At 50.2% G+C, this 14,506-nt stretch overlaps 5 protein-coding genes across 5 annotated transcripts; all 5 read left to right on the top strand.

Annotated features, from left to right (window-relative positions):
• Nucleotides 1-130: 130 nt before the first annotated feature.
• N7458_003998 (casein kinase II subunit alpha/alpha') lies at nucleotides 131-1,355 on the top strand (the record flags this gene model as incomplete). The annotated part of the gene is made up of 4 exons (XM_056907380.1): nucleotides 131-245; nucleotides 367-740; nucleotides 792-1,211; nucleotides 1,266-1,355. The coding sequence occupies 4 exons, from the start codon at nucleotides 131-133 to the stop codon at nucleotides 1,353-1,355; spliced, it is 999 nt and encodes a 332-aa protein (XP_056768107.1).
• A 1,177-nt stretch (nucleotides 1,356-2,532) lies between these two features.
• On the top strand, nucleotides 2,533-5,927 carry N7458_003997 (valine--tRNA ligase; the record flags this gene model as incomplete). Its single annotated transcript, XM_056907379.1, has 4 exons — nucleotides 2,533-2,563; nucleotides 2,632-2,757; nucleotides 2,822-4,867; nucleotides 4,921-5,927. The coding sequence occupies 4 exons, from the start codon at nucleotides 2,533-2,535 to the stop codon at nucleotides 5,925-5,927; spliced, it is 3,210 nt and encodes a 1,069-aa protein (XP_056768106.1).
• A 387-nt stretch (nucleotides 5,928-6,314) lies between these two features.
• Nucleotides 6,315-7,161, top strand: N7458_003996 (class I glutamine amidotransferase-like protein; the record flags this gene model as incomplete). The annotated part of the gene is made up of 3 exons (XM_056907378.1): nucleotides 6,315-6,382; nucleotides 6,437-6,629; nucleotides 6,727-7,161. The coding sequence occupies 3 exons, from the start codon at nucleotides 6,315-6,317 to the stop codon at nucleotides 7,159-7,161; spliced, it is 696 nt and encodes a 231-aa protein (XP_056768105.1).
• Nucleotides 7,162-10,216: 3,055 nt separating this feature from the next.
• Nucleotides 10,217-11,282, top strand: N7458_003995 (rRNA-binding ribosome biosynthesis protein RPF2; the record flags this gene model as incomplete). The annotated part of the gene is made up of 2 exons (XM_056907377.1): nucleotides 10,217-10,230; nucleotides 10,286-11,282. The coding sequence occupies 2 exons, from the start codon at nucleotides 10,217-10,219 to the stop codon at nucleotides 11,280-11,282; spliced, it is 1,011 nt and encodes a 336-aa protein (XP_056768104.1).
• Nucleotides 11,283-11,956: 674 nt separating this feature from the next.
• Nucleotides 11,957-12,989, top strand: N7458_003994 (Tim17/Tim22/Tim23/Pmp24 family protein; the record flags this gene model as incomplete). Its single annotated transcript, XM_056907376.1, has 6 exons — nucleotides 11,957-11,971; nucleotides 12,039-12,154; nucleotides 12,233-12,259; nucleotides 12,328-12,541; nucleotides 12,616-12,839; nucleotides 12,932-12,989. The coding sequence occupies 6 exons, from the start codon at nucleotides 11,957-11,959 to the stop codon at nucleotides 12,987-12,989; spliced, it is 654 nt and encodes a 217-aa protein (XP_056768103.1).
• Nucleotides 12,990-14,506: the final 1,517 nt, after the last annotated feature.

Here is a 14,506-nt window from a genome sequence, read left to right as displayed (position 1 = left end):
GCTGCTGTTGTCTTCTTCCTGTGTCAACTCCCCCCGACCCTTCCCTATCCCGTCACTAGGCTGCGCCCCGCGTAACCCCGCCGCATCTGATTTCTATTGTGGGCGGATTCGGAAGCCGTCTTCAATCACCATGGCGCGCGTCTACGCCGATGTCAACGAGCACATGCCTCGGTCCTACTGGGATTACGACAGTGTCAATATTTCCTGGGGTGTCCTGGAGAACTACGAAATCGTTCGCAAGATCGGTATGTAGAGTTTTGATTCGAGGTCATCCGACCCGGGACGCTGGTGTTATCACCTGCCCTCTTGCCCCGGGTGTGGAGACAAGCTCAGGACTGACCGTTTGCTAACACTATTCCTCTTCAGGTCGAGGAAAGTACTCGGAGGTGTTCGAGGGCATCAACGTTGTCAATTACCAGAAATGCGTTATCAAGGTTCTCAAGCCCGTGAAGAAGAAGAAGATTAAGCGAGAGATCAAGATTCTTCAGAATCTGGCTGGTGGTCCCAACGTTGTAGCTCTGCTGGACGTTGTTCGGGATAATCAAAGCAAGACTCCCAGCTTGGTCTTTGAAGCTGTCAACAACACCGATTTCCGTACCTTGTACCCCCGCTTCACGGACTATGATGTCCGCTTCTACATCTACGAGCTCCTCAAGGCACTGGACTTCTGTCACAGCAAGGGTATCATGCACCGAGATGTGAAGCCCCACAACGTCATGATCGATCATGAGAAGCGCAAGGTGTGTATAAGACATTCTTTTTGAGGGGTATAAATGCTAATGCTGCTATAGCTACGATTGATCGATTGGGGTCTCGCTGAGTTTTATCACAAGGGCACTGAATATAACGTCCGAGTCGCATCTCGTTACTTCAAAGGCCCTGAGCTTCTCGTCGATTTCCAGGAGTACGATTACTCCCTCGATATGTGGTCACTGGGCGCCATGTTCGCTTCCATGATCTTCCGCAAGGAGCCGTTCTTCCACGGCAACAGCAACTCGGACCAACTGGTAAAGATTGCCAAGGTCTTGGGAACTGAGGAGCTTTTTGAATACCTGGACAAGTACGACATTGAGCTCGACCCGCAGTACGACGATATCCTCTCGCGCTTCCCACGCAAGCCGTGGCACTCGTTTGTCACGGCTGAAAACCAGCGCTTCGTCAGCGATGAAGCTATTGACTTCCTTGATAAGCTGCTTCGCTATGACCACGCCGTATGTCATGACTGTTCTCATAAACTTGCCGAGCACATACTGACTATTGTACAGGAACGCCTGACTGCTCAAGAGGCCATGGCTCATGCCTACTTTGACCCCGTTCGCGCCGATTCTCTGAACAACGCAGCTGCTCAGTCCTGATCAGTTCCTGCAGCTGTGAACTACCGTTGCTCCTTTCTCATCTTCCTTACATTTCCTATCAGCACCTCTTCCACCCTCCTCTCCCCTACCATCCTATCTACAGACTATCACACGGTATCACGAGCCTCCTTATGTGTCTGAGTTGAAGATTCGCCTATTGCAGCGGCGCGCGGTTAAGAAAACACGGAGGAGAATTTTCAATGCCACCTCTTCTCAATGTTTCCTCCGAGCTTTCCCGCCGGCAGAGGAGGGGCTGCGATGAATGACCGAATTCCGAATGGAGACGACGTTGATGACAAGACATGACATCTAATCTTCTTGGGCTGGTCAGCCCTGTATCGCCTCGGTTCTACAGGCGTGTTAGTGAGCGCAATCAAATCAGTTGTCCACTTAGAGCGGGAGTAACCTCCTTTCTCGATGCTCTCTTAATTGTACAGCGTTGGTTTCTTCAGTCCTCGCCAATTCTCTTTCTTTCCCCCTCCTCCCTCATCCCTTGGTCTGGTGTTATGGATTTTCATTTTCTCCTCTTCCCTGCTCTCATGTGATCTTGTTTTTCGCTGTTCATGCTTCCCCTAGTTCTCTCGCGCGACTGCTTCTGGCTTAACATGCACATGCATTGGAGGGAAGGTATTGGAGAGGTACTCATGATTGGCGACCATGCTACGAGGGGGTTTTTGAAGACACAATGCATTTTCATTTCAATTGTTATCCTTTTCCTCCCAGATATCTCCGTCGATATGCCAACCTACTGCCCCTGTAGATGCCCGTCCGGTCCTCGTCAACTATCGCCTTATCGGATTGCCGATCGGATCACCCGTTGGCACCAGCGCCATCACGTGAGTCCAATACTCGATAGCTTGTAGCAGCAGCGAGACCGGAACAAAAACATAGAAAAAATAGCGAGAACAACAACTATAAACGCGGCGACTGATTCCAATGGTGTGCCTGAAGCTATAGAAAAGCCACACTTGCATCTGCCAACCCCAGCGTCGCGTGGTCCCCACCGATCCTCACTTGGGCCCCGCTCGCTCATTCGTCGTGGGAAATTTAATCTGCCCGCATTTCGCACAACCACCCCTCCTTGTCGCATCTCCCTCCCCTCAAGATACTTATCCGGCGACTCGTGGCGCGATCGGCGCCTTGGAGATTCCCTCCGACATATCGATCATTCTCCAGGATGGCTCAAAACTCTGCCTCCCAAAACCCCAGTCAGTCCTCTTCCAATGATTCATGACTCATGCTGCAGTCCGCAAGCTGACCTTGACATACCATGCAGTGGGGGAGAACACTGCCCCTTTGACCGAGAACCCTCCTCCAGTTGACGAGCAGACGCGCAACCAGATCGCCGAGGCCGCTGCCAACGATGGCTCCGCTGCCCCGAAGGTGAAGACCGAGAAGGAGTGTATGTGGAACCTGCGGGATCCCCGATCCTGAATTGCTTGAGAGACACTGGACTTTGCTTCAAGATGGACGAATGCTGACACTAGGCGGTCATAATACAGTGGAGCGCGAGCGCAAAAAGGCTGAGAAAACGAAGAAGTTCGCAGAGAAGCAGGCCAAGGCCAAGACTGCTAAGCCCGCCGCGCCCAAGGCCGAGAAGAAGGTGCAGAAGGTTGAGAAGGAGAAGACCACCGATGCCTACGATCCCAAGGTCATCGAGACTGGTCGCCTCGAGTGGTGGGAAGAGCGCGATCTTTTCAAGCCTGAATGGGGTCCCGATGGCAAAGTCAAGCCTGAAGGCTCCTTCGTCATACCTATTCCTCCTCCCAACGTTACCGGTTCCCTTCACATGGGTCACGCCCTGACCAACGCCCTGCAAGACACCATGATCCGTTGGCAGCGAATGAAAGGCAAGACCACTCTGTGGCTTCCCGGTATGGATCACGCAGGTATTTCCACCCAGAGTGTTGTCGAGAAGATGCTATGGAAGAAGGAGAAGAAGACTCGTCACGATCTTGGACGTGAGGCTATGACCAAGCTCATCTGGGACTGGAAGGATGAATACCACAAGAACATCAAGAACGCTCTACGCAGAGTTGGCGGTTCCTTCGACTGGTCGCGTGAGGCTTTCACCATGGACCCCAACCTGTCCGCCGCTGTGACCGAGACCTTCGTTCGGCTGCACGAAGAGGGCATTATCTACCGTGCCAACCGCCTGGTCAACTGGTGTGTTGCTTTGAACACCTCCCTGTCCAACCTTGAGGTCGATAACACGGAGATCGAAGGCCGCACTCTCCTGGATGTCCCTGGCTACGACCGCAAGGTCGAGTTTGGTGTTCTCACCCACTTCTGCTATGAGATCGATGGTACTACCGAGCGCATTGAGATTGCTACCACTCGTCCGGAGACCATGATTGGTGACAGTGGTATTGCCGTCCACCCCAACGACCCTCGCTACAAGCACCTGGTCGGCAAGAACGCTCGCCACCCCTTCGTTGACCGTCTGCTTCCCATTGTCGCCGATGAGGGTGTTGAGCCTGAGTTCGGTACCGGTGCCGTGAAGATTACCCCCGCTCACGACTTCAACGATTTCAACCGCGGTAAGCAGCACAACCTCGAGTTCATCTCCGTCCTGAACGACGATGGTACCTTTAACAAGAATGGTGGTCCTTTCGCTGGTATGAAGCGTTTCGATGCCCGTTACAAGGTCATTGATCTCCTCAAGGAGAAGGGTTTGTACGTGAAGTGGGAGCACAACCCCATGAAGGTGCCCCGCTGCTCCAAGTCAAATGATGTTATCGAGCCTATCCTCAAGCCTCAATGGTGGATGAAGATGGAGTCTCTGGCTGGACCCGCTATCGAAGCCGTTGAGAAGGGTGATATCATCATCCGTCCCGAGTCCGCCGAGAAGAACTACTTCCGCTGGATGCGCAACCTGAACGACTGGTGTCTGTCTCGTCAGCTCTGGTGGGGTCACCAGGCTCCCGCCTACTTCGTTAACATCGAGGGCGAGGAGAACGACGACGCCGATGGTAACTTCTGGGTCACTGGCCGCACCGAGGAGGATGCTCGCAAGAAGGCCGAGGCCAAGTTCCCCGGCAAGAAGTTTACCCTGGACCGCGATCCCGATGTCCTCGACACTTGGTTCTCTTCCGGTCTGTGGCCCTTCTCAACTCTGGGCTGGCCCCGTAAGACTCACGACTTCGAGAACCTTTACCCCACCTCCGTGCTGGAAACTGGCTGGGATATTCTGTTCTTCTGGGTCGCTCGTATGATCATGCTCGGTATCAAGATGACCGGACAGATTCCATTCAGAGAGGTCTACTGCCACTCTCTCATTCGTGACTCAGAGGGTCGCAAGATGTCCAAGTCTCTCGGCAACGTTATTGACCCTCTGGATGTTATGGAGGGTATCCAGCTGCAAACTCTGCACGACAAGCTGCTGCTCGGTAACCTTGCTGACAAGGAGGTCGCCACTGCTACCAAGTACCAGAAGAAGGCCTTCCCCAAGGGTATTCCCGAGTGCGGTGCTGATGCGCTTCGCTTTGCCCTTGTCTCCTACACTACTGGTGGTATGTATTCATTCTAGCCTGTTTCCTTTCATCTACTAACTCGTGTTTCACAGGTGGTGACATTGCCTTCGATGTCCAGGTCATCCACGGTTACCGTCGTTTCTGTAACAAGATCTACCAGGCTACCAAGTTCGTTCTTGGCAAGCTCGGCGATGACTTCAAGCCCTTGGCCACTGTTTCCAAGACTGGCCACGAGTCCCTGTCGGAGCGCTGGATTCTGCACAAGTTAAACGCTGCCGCCAAGGAGATCAACGAGGCTTTGGAAGCTCGTGAGTTCTCTGTCACCGCCAACGTCTCCTACCAGTACTGGTACTCTCAGCTGTGCGACGTTTTCATCGAGAACTCCAAGTACCTTCTGGCCGAAGATGCTTCGCCCGAGACCCAGGAGTCTGCTAAGCAGACCCTCTACACCGCGCTCGAGGGTGCTCTGTGCCTCATTCACCCCATCATGCCCTTCGTGACTGAGCACCTGTGGCAGCGTCTGCCCCGCCGCCCCGATGACAAGACGTTCTCGATCATGCGGGCTAAGTACCCCGAGTACCGTGCCGAGTTCGACGACCCGGCCGCGGAGGAGGCATACGAGCTTATCCTGAACTCTTCCAAGGCTATCCGCTCCATCCTGGCCCAGTACGATGTCAAGACCAAGGGTGACATCATCATCCAGACCTACGATGCTACCAGCGAGAAGACCGTCTCTGAGCAGCTCACCACCATCCACTCCCTGGGTGGCAAGACTCTAGGTGACTTGTCCCACCTGGGTCCGGACAACAAGACTCCTCCCTCCGGCTGCGTCGTTGCTGCCGTTGGTGCTGAGGCTGCCGTCTACCTGCGTGTGTCCAAGGAGGTCGCCCTGGAGCAGGAGGAGAAGGCCAAGGCCAGCCTTGAGCGGGCCCGTGAGACCGTGCGCCGCTCCCAGGGTGTCATGAGCGCTCCTAACTGGAAGGAGAAGGTCAAGGCTGAGGTCCGCGAGGCTGAGGAGAAGCGTCTCCGTGATGCTGAGAGCGAGGCTGCTCGCTTGGAGGAGCAGATCAAGGAGTTTGAGAAGCTGTGCCTGGAGTAAAATGCAGAACCTACCGCTTTTTAGGTCTGTAGATAAAATTATATGAATGGAATTACCCTTTTTCTTTTTCTGTTAAGCAGAATGTTTCCCTTGCGATGTAGTCTCAGGCGCCAAGAACGTGCGCATCTTGTTTGTGTATCACGGAGGGCAATTCGCGACGATGCAGATGTTCCGACGGGCAATCTTGGCCATTATCACAATGATTGGCTGTGATTATGGGAAGATACATCAAGAGCCAGTAAGGTCCCACAGCTATCCGAGTGTAACGAGATGCAGGTAGATACGTACAGGGCAGGCCTTCCAATTGGAACAAGTATAAATCACTCTCATTCTAAGTATTTCTCGACAGATTGAATAATCCTTTGATCGACTATCATCAGTCTAAATATGGCCTCGCCAATCGACCTTCGCAACCCCGGATGTCCTATTCGGGTTGGCATCGTTTTCATGAACAGGTAAGCATCTTGTATAGTTACTTTTGACACATCTACTAAGGCCCTTACGACCAGCGTGACCGAGCACCTTGACATTGCCCCTGCCAGCTTCTTCTCTTGTATTAGTCGCAGGTTCCTCCAGCGGGCACCGCCGAATCTTGTTTCCGATGAGTTGAAGTCCCAAGCCTTGGACTTTGAGCATCATTGGGTCACTGAGGATGGCAAGACTCCTGCCCGGTTGACAGGTAACATGAAAGTGCTGCCCACGGTAAGCCTATTCTCCATTGCAAGCTTTGATAAGTCAAGATATCGTTTTTGGATCTTTTTTCGGAATACCACACGAGACTCATAATCCGGTCATCCAGAACTCTTTTGCTGATTGCCCACCACTCGACATCGTGGTCCTCGGAGCTTATGCGGTAGGCTATCAAGTCAGCGAAACAGAGAAGCAATTCCTCCGCAAGGCCTACGCTGAGTGTGCCGCACTTCTCTGTGTTTGTGCAGGATTTCTACCGGTACTCGCTGCAGGGATCCTCGAAGGCAAGACATTGACCGCTCCGATTCCCATGCTTCCCATGATGCGGCAAACAGCCCCTGGAATAAATTGGATCAAGAGAAGATGGGCTCAAGATGGCAAGATATGGACTACAGGCTCCTTGCTTAATGGCATGGATATGATGGCTGGCTTTGGAAGACATACTTGGGGCGGTAAAGATAGTCTGGTTGATCATATGATTCGAGTTGGATATTGGCCTGAGAGAGATGTTAATTATGCGGATGCTCGCACGTCGAGGCTCTAGTTGAGTGGTTTTTAAACCCTTGGAAGTACTGCCCGTTGAAAACGAAAGAGGAAATTAAAACTGGGATACCAATATGCCGCGAAGACTTTCACGTTACAGAATGCTACATGGATGTGTAACTGAATTGATAACCGCTGAAATCTTGCATGAATATATATACCGTGTATCGAAGGCTTCACATCCTCTCTTTTGAACGATCTTCCACGATGGAACTCTGGAAAATTCCCTAGTTAACCCAGACGTACTTTTTCGAATTAATTACTGACGCATTCAAGTTTGTGTCAACAGTCGAAACGGCCAGGTCTACGTGACTGATTATATATTCTCTTGGCACCTCTACCTACACGTCCACCTCGGCTAAACCTTCCCTCCACATGCTCTTTTCGCTTCGACCTGCTATCCGCTGCAGAAGAGGCAACGATAACTTCAGCCTTGTCGGCAAACGTCTATATCTACAATATCTGCTATTGTGACGCTTTTCTTCAATTCAAGCCTCGAAATCATGGAAGATGAATGGCGATATAAGTGTCCACGACCAAGACGAAAACGAGCATGTAACCCTTGCAAAGAGCGGAAAATCCGATGTCTCAGTGTTGAGAATATCCGCGGCGCTGAGATATGCCGAAGGTATGACAGGCACACCTTATTCAGAGTCGAAACGGGCAGATTTGAGCCTCGGGTGAAAGCTCACCAGATCTGCGCATTCATGCTGACATACAGAATAGATGTGCGAAACTAGGAATTCCCTGCAATCTCGCGGCAGATACACAGCGTGCTACTCGGTAGCTCTCTCTATGAATTCAATATACACTCAAGTAACTGACTTCATATTTTTAGGAATAGTATCGGAAATATTTCCAAACTACCCGATCTACAGGATCAACGGGCTTTCACTGGCAAGGACATTGTCTCTGAGCTCTTTCAAAATCAATCTGTAGCAAATGATGACTTGAACGGACTCTACGACATTCATTGCCGGGCCTTTCAGCCGCCATCGGTGGGAAGTAGTTCTCCAGACATTTCAGGTTACAATAATATGCAGACATCTCCTTCCGACTCATCCTCAAGCAAATCCAATGTGGCAATAGAAGATGCAGAGACGCTACTCGACCTTTTCAGGAATCGTCAGCAATATTTTCCATTCGTTGTGTTATCTGAAAATGCGTCAGCGTCCTCGATGGCAGTGAACAGTCCTTTTCTACTCATGGCGATACTGAATGTCTGTTCATCGCGAGTCCCTTCTTTACAACAACGAGCCGATGAAAGGTTCCGCCGAGTCCTCAGTGAGAGAATTGTTTTCCAGGGGGAGAAGAATCTTGACTACCTTCAAGGCCTGTTGGTATACATTGCCTGGTAAAACACTATGATAGACGCAAAGCATCAAGTGACCGGCCACTCAGCTGATTTTTGATGATCAGGTACCCTTTTCACTTTAAACCTTTAAGCAATCAAGTCTCCCAATTTCTGCAAATCGCACTCAATATGTGTATCGAGCTTAAACTTACCCCGAGTCACTCTGACAAGGAATCGCGAGATGCGTGTCTCGGCTGCTATAATCTCTCAGCAATGTGAGTGATCTTATAATTCAATCGTCCTGTCAATTTAAGACAAAATTAATGTATACGCCCAGCTTTTGCACTGGTCTTGAACGGCCTCGATCTGGTACTGCTACATGGTCGCTCGGGTCGAATTTTAATGAATTAGCGATTCCACATCAGGAAATGGGTCTTCGATCACTACACACAGAAATGCAAATAACTTGTGGCCGAATGGTTCACTTTGAAGAGAAACTCGACTCTGAATCGATCCTTTGTGAAAGGCAACGAATGACACAGGAAAAAATACAGTCTATTCACTCAAAACTGGAGCAACTTGCCTCTCACCCGTCTATGCACAATGAAAATGGTATTGAACGATTCCATTCAATTGATGCTGGATGCTAATTGCTTTAGCAGTGCCCATCAATCTATCTCACCTATTCCTGAAAGCGAAAATAGCTTTCCTGCCGTTAAAGGCGTGGGGTGCCGACATCAGCAAAAAGCGGGACAGTCCTTTACCACAACCTCTTACTTCCGAGCTGATCGAAGTCGCCACGCCATGCTTTCAAGCTATTTGTGACTTTTTGGATGACTTTTTGGCACAACCAATGGACCAATACTTATGCTTCACGACCAGAGAGTGGTTTCAATTAATCCTCACCACGAGGATGGCATCACGGACGTGCTTCTTTTGCCCTTCTAACCCAGGCGTTGAATGGATCCAGTTTCAAGCCAGATCACGAGCTAAGATGGCTAACTACCTCAAGAGTCTCTCTCAGAGAATGGGTAGTTTGTCTTCTTGTAAGGACGGAGGACACGCGGACATTTTCTTCATGTTCAAATCGGTTCTAGATCTTCTAGCCCCCAAATATGCCGGGCCTGAGACTTCTCCTCAGTCTTCACCGGCTGCGAAACATATGGAGAGAAGACTATTCGCTACTCAACAAGAGAGCATGGACTCAGAACTACCAGATACGGGATCTAGTAGCTGTCCAATCCTAAATGGCAGCATTAAAGGAACAGAGTTCTGGAGAGCTTCGCAAGCAAGCCAGTCCATTGAGGGACGAACAGATCCATATAGTTTTGACTCGTCTTCTGCGGATGGTCTGTTCAATGGATCTCGGGAATGGTTGGATGTCTTTTCACAGTGGGTGGTTGACTTGAACGATGTAGATGACAGTGTATGATCATATAAATGTCTACGTATCGCTATATTAAGGATGCCAACAGATATTCATGATTTGATAGTACAAGTAGTGTATTTAACGCCATACCATAGCGAGAGATCAGAAGAGCAAAACGGATAGGGACCAGCATAACTTCGATCCACACAGCTCGTGGAGATGTAAGTGTTGGTTGGTGGCTGTCTGAAATATCAGGCCTCACTCAGGCTGCAATCTGCAAAGCTCAGGCCAACATTGTGGGTCCTTATCGATAAGACTGCCAAGCCCTCACCCCAAAACTTTTCTGCGATTTTTACTCCGATCGTCCTCAAACACAAAGAACGCACTGCTACCATGTTGCGCGAAGTGTACGTACCTGAAACTTGGCAAAGCTGTATAATTTTACTGACTCGGTATTTTAAGCAAGGCAAAGAACCCGCGCACTGCGCGCATCCTCAAGGCGCGGGAGCCCCAACTCATCGAATCCCCAAAGAAGACTCTCCTGCTGCACGGCACAAAATGCCCGCAAACCCTCGACACCGTCTTGAAGACCTTCCACTCCCTCACGAAGCCCAATTCTGTCCTGTTCCACAAGAAGAATGAGAGTATTCACCCCTTCGAGAACACCGAGAGCATGGAGTTCTTGGCCAACAAGAACGAGTGCGGTCTAGTAATCTTCGGAAGCAGCAACAAGAAGCGCCCCAACTGCGTTACTCTGGCACGAATTTTCAACTCACAAACTCTCGATATCTGCGAATTGATCCTTCTCCCGCCCGCTGATAAGAGTGCTATCCCACCTATCAACGAGCTCACCATGCCTGTTGGACTCGGCATGCGGCCAATGATGATCTTCTCTGGTAGCCCCTGGGAGGACCCGACATCCTCGCCGCACGTTATGCTCAAGAGTTTCTTCCTCGACATGTTCAAGGGTGAGCAAACCAACCAGATCGACGTCGAGGGCCTGCAGTACGTTTTGATGGTCGGCGCTGAGGAACCCCGCGACAATCTGTCCCCGGTCGTGCATCTGCGGTGGTATAAGGTTATCACCAAGCGCAGTGGTCACAAGCTGCCCCGTGTGGAGTTGGAGGAAGTTGGCCCCAAGTTCGACTTCAAGATTGGCCGCCATCGCCCCGCCTCCCCCGAGGCTATGAAGGAGGCCATGAAGCAAGGCAAGCGTCCCAACGAGGAGATGCGGACCAAGAAGAACATTACCTTGGATTCTATGGGTGATAAGATCGGTCGTGTTCACCTGGGCAAGCAGGATCTGGGTGGTCTTCAGACCCGCAAGATGAAAGGTCTCAAGCGTCGGGCGGGTATTGACTCGGATGACGATGAGGAGGACATGGAGATGATGGATGTGGACGAGATTTTGGATGAGGAGGAAGAGGAGGAGAGCCACAAGCGGGCTCGCATGGAATAAAACTGATTCACTTGCATTGTTGCGTATTTCCACTATCTCAAGGCGTTTGGTCTGGCCGGGGTTTGTGCTTCTTGAAGCCTGTAGATCTGCAGGTTTCCTGTGCCGACATGGAAAAGTACTATAGTGAAGCGATGCTTCTTTATAAATGATTTTCAACATGGATTTTCTTCGTAGGTAAAGCTATATCCTTATTTTAGGCTATTTACATTCAGTCTACGTATCATCCTTGCATCTCGAAAGTTTAATCCTCTGACGAAACTTCAATCGGACATTGTAAATGAGGCCCAACATGACTCAAGAAGGATCATTGAACTGGTATCAATTGCGAAGACAATGCGCTTAAACCAACTACCAGACAATCTATGAGAAAATAGTATTCTAATTTTGGCTTTTCTCTTTTCCAGTACTACCCTACTCAATTTGATCAAGGCTGGATGTAGACCACGTGACCATGACGTCGGCCGTCGGCATCGTCTCACATGCCGAGGCCCTTTCGCAGTTGCGGATCCGAGTCAAAGTGCCGCCCTCCCCTCCCCCCATATTCTTATCTTTCTTGACATCTACTCTTTCACCTCCATGAACTTCTTCGACCTACCAACTCATCACTGTGGTGCACTGCCTCAGTAGTCCCCTCCGTCCGAGTCCGACCTCCAACCGAGGTCCTGCGCGCCGTCATGGATGCGCTTCTGGTGAGCACTTCCACAGAAAAAGCACATGCTAAGAGCTGCAGCAACTAATATGATGCCACCATAACAGTCCCGCCTGGACGCACTGGTTCTCAACCCTGATCTTGCACCTTTCTTGTCGTTGTTGAAGGGTGCGCGTAATGGTGTCGTCTATGGGTCGAAAGTGCGATTTCCGCATGCGCTGGTGTACGTTGAACCTCGGACACTTTTGAAGTGGAATGATGCCGGGATAGCTTGAATGCTAATCATTGTGATTTCTTATAGCATGATCTTTCTGTTCCGATCTGGAACGTATGTGAACATCATCGTCCCCTTTCTCTTCGGAGTTCTCCGAACATTGACTTATTCCGGCCATATAGATTCCGAGAAAAGGTCAAGCTCGTCTTCAAAGCGACCCGCCAGCATGCTCGAAATCTAGCCACATTCGCTATCATATACAAGGCGTCAATGATTGTTCTACGGAACATCTCCCCCGCAGGTTCCGGGAAGGAAGGCCGCTATGACAGCTTCTTTGCGGGTTTGTTGGGTGGATACGCGGTCTTCGGCCGACAGCGGGGAAGCATTAGCCAGCAGGTATGCCATTATCCCCACACCGAGGCCAAACATGCCTCGGGTCTTTTCTATCACAACAGCTAACACCAGCTTAGATTGTCATCTATGTCTTCGCCCGCGTTATGCTCTCCCTCGCCAAACTCTCCGTCCAACCCGACATGCACCCACTCTCCTCCCTCATCACCCCCGAAGCCCGCGCCCAGATCACCAACAATGCCTGGCCTGCCTTTGCCAGTCTAAGCTGGGCATTCGTCATGTATCTTTTCCGGTGGTACCCGGACACCCTGGCGTCAAGTTTGCGGAGTAGCATGGTCTACATGTGCGTCACCCTTGTTGTCCCTTCCCCATTCCGCCAGTTCTGGCCCTGTTTCCTTCCCGATCATTTCGGCTAACCAGTTCTCTACGGGACAGCTATGCGGACTCAGATCACTGGGACTCGTTCCGGACCTTGTTCATACACAATAAATGAGATCGTCGCAAAGCATGATGATCACAAGTGATTAAGTACACGTGGCCCGGTTTTTGCTTTCCAGCTGGTTTGGGATGTCACGCGGCGTATAGAACGGAGTCCATGTTTTTCCTTGTTTAAGTCCACCGGTGATACCGTATCGTTTCATGGAAGACGCATTCGTGGTATGAATTTCGTTTTTGAAGGCCTACTCATCGTTTGATCACTACCCTGTATTATGAGACACGGACCTTTTTGCCTTGATTATACTTTCTATAGGAATTCATTTACAATGGGCAATAGCGATATAAGATTTTTTGCAAACACAGTTCTGGTCGACCAATAGCCAGGGATCTTCTCACTCTCCTATAAAGCATATCCTCACCGGAAAGTCGCAGCTGCTTGAACCAGTGTTTTTCCTTAAGAATCGTACACGTCTCTCTAACAATCTTCTCGTATGTTTTCTTACACGCGGGTATTGTCCATTTTCTTTTCGCCATCTCCAATCCTGGAAATCACTGTATAGTCCGTTCCTTGCATTTGTCGATCAAGCCGCGCCTGATACCTGCCATCCGTCACGTTTGTTACACTGCGAACGTACTTCGAATCGTGAAAGTCCACCACGAGCCACGAAACGAACCCTTCGTCCACTCTCCCAATGTCCGCATGCTCGAAGCAGGACAAGTGAATACCGCACAGCAAACAAGCTGGGTTACAGCTGAGTATGATCATGGTCTGTGAGGACACCCTTGCCCAGCTTGTGAGCGAGTAGAGTAAGTTAGCAAGTCTTGGGAATCCATCGAATGCCGAATGCCTCAATCGCAACCCCTCTACCGCACGGCGGTATTGGCTTGGTTCGAAGAATGTCACCAGGTACAAGCCCAATCGAGCATCTGGTCGCCAATTTGGCAATGCAATCGAGCACCCCGTGATGACTATCGTTCCGGTTATCAAAACGAACAATTCAGGAAACAATATCAAGCACAAACGGGTTTTGCCCATGTTTCCACTGACTAAAATGCAAGACCGCGATGCTAATTTGCGTGATCGTTGTCCTCATGGGCCCCTCTTATCATCGATATTTTCTTCCGATTCTTCTGCTGTTTATGAATAGGAGTGACCAAGTGTCTAAGTTGGTAGTCCATGGTGTATTTGTGTATAACTCGCGATCAAGAAAGTCTTCCTTTGCAATAGGAAGAAAATCATGTGTGGTCTAGGGGTAGGAGACAGTGTCACATAAATAGCTTGCCGTGGAGTTGCCCCAATCAATTGACCATTCATCATGATTCGGTCCTGCGATGTTGCTCAAGTTGATTATATTGGCGTGTATATAATATCGAGCCGTGGTAATATATGAAGTCCGTAACGTAAACTCGGCTAAGGCAGAGGCGAGTGGTAGAGGAGCTCGATGCGTCAAGTTGTTGACGGCAGAGGTCATAGAACTTAGAAATTGATTCCGCTGTAGCTGGTCGGAACAGTCAACTTTAGTAAAGTCATTCAATCATTGTATATAGTGAATGATAAAGATACACCAAATC

Source organism: Penicillium daleae (genome assembly GCF_028827525.1).
Source record: "Penicillium daleae strain IBT 16125 chromosome Unknown utg000004l_segment0_segment0, whole genome shotgun sequence".
Lineage (NCBI taxonomy): Eukaryota > Fungi > Ascomycota > Eurotiomycetes > Eurotiales > Aspergillaceae > Penicillium > Penicillium daleae.
The sequence above is the reverse complement of the archived record's forward strand: the minus strand, read 5'-3'. Positions and strand labels throughout refer to the sequence as shown.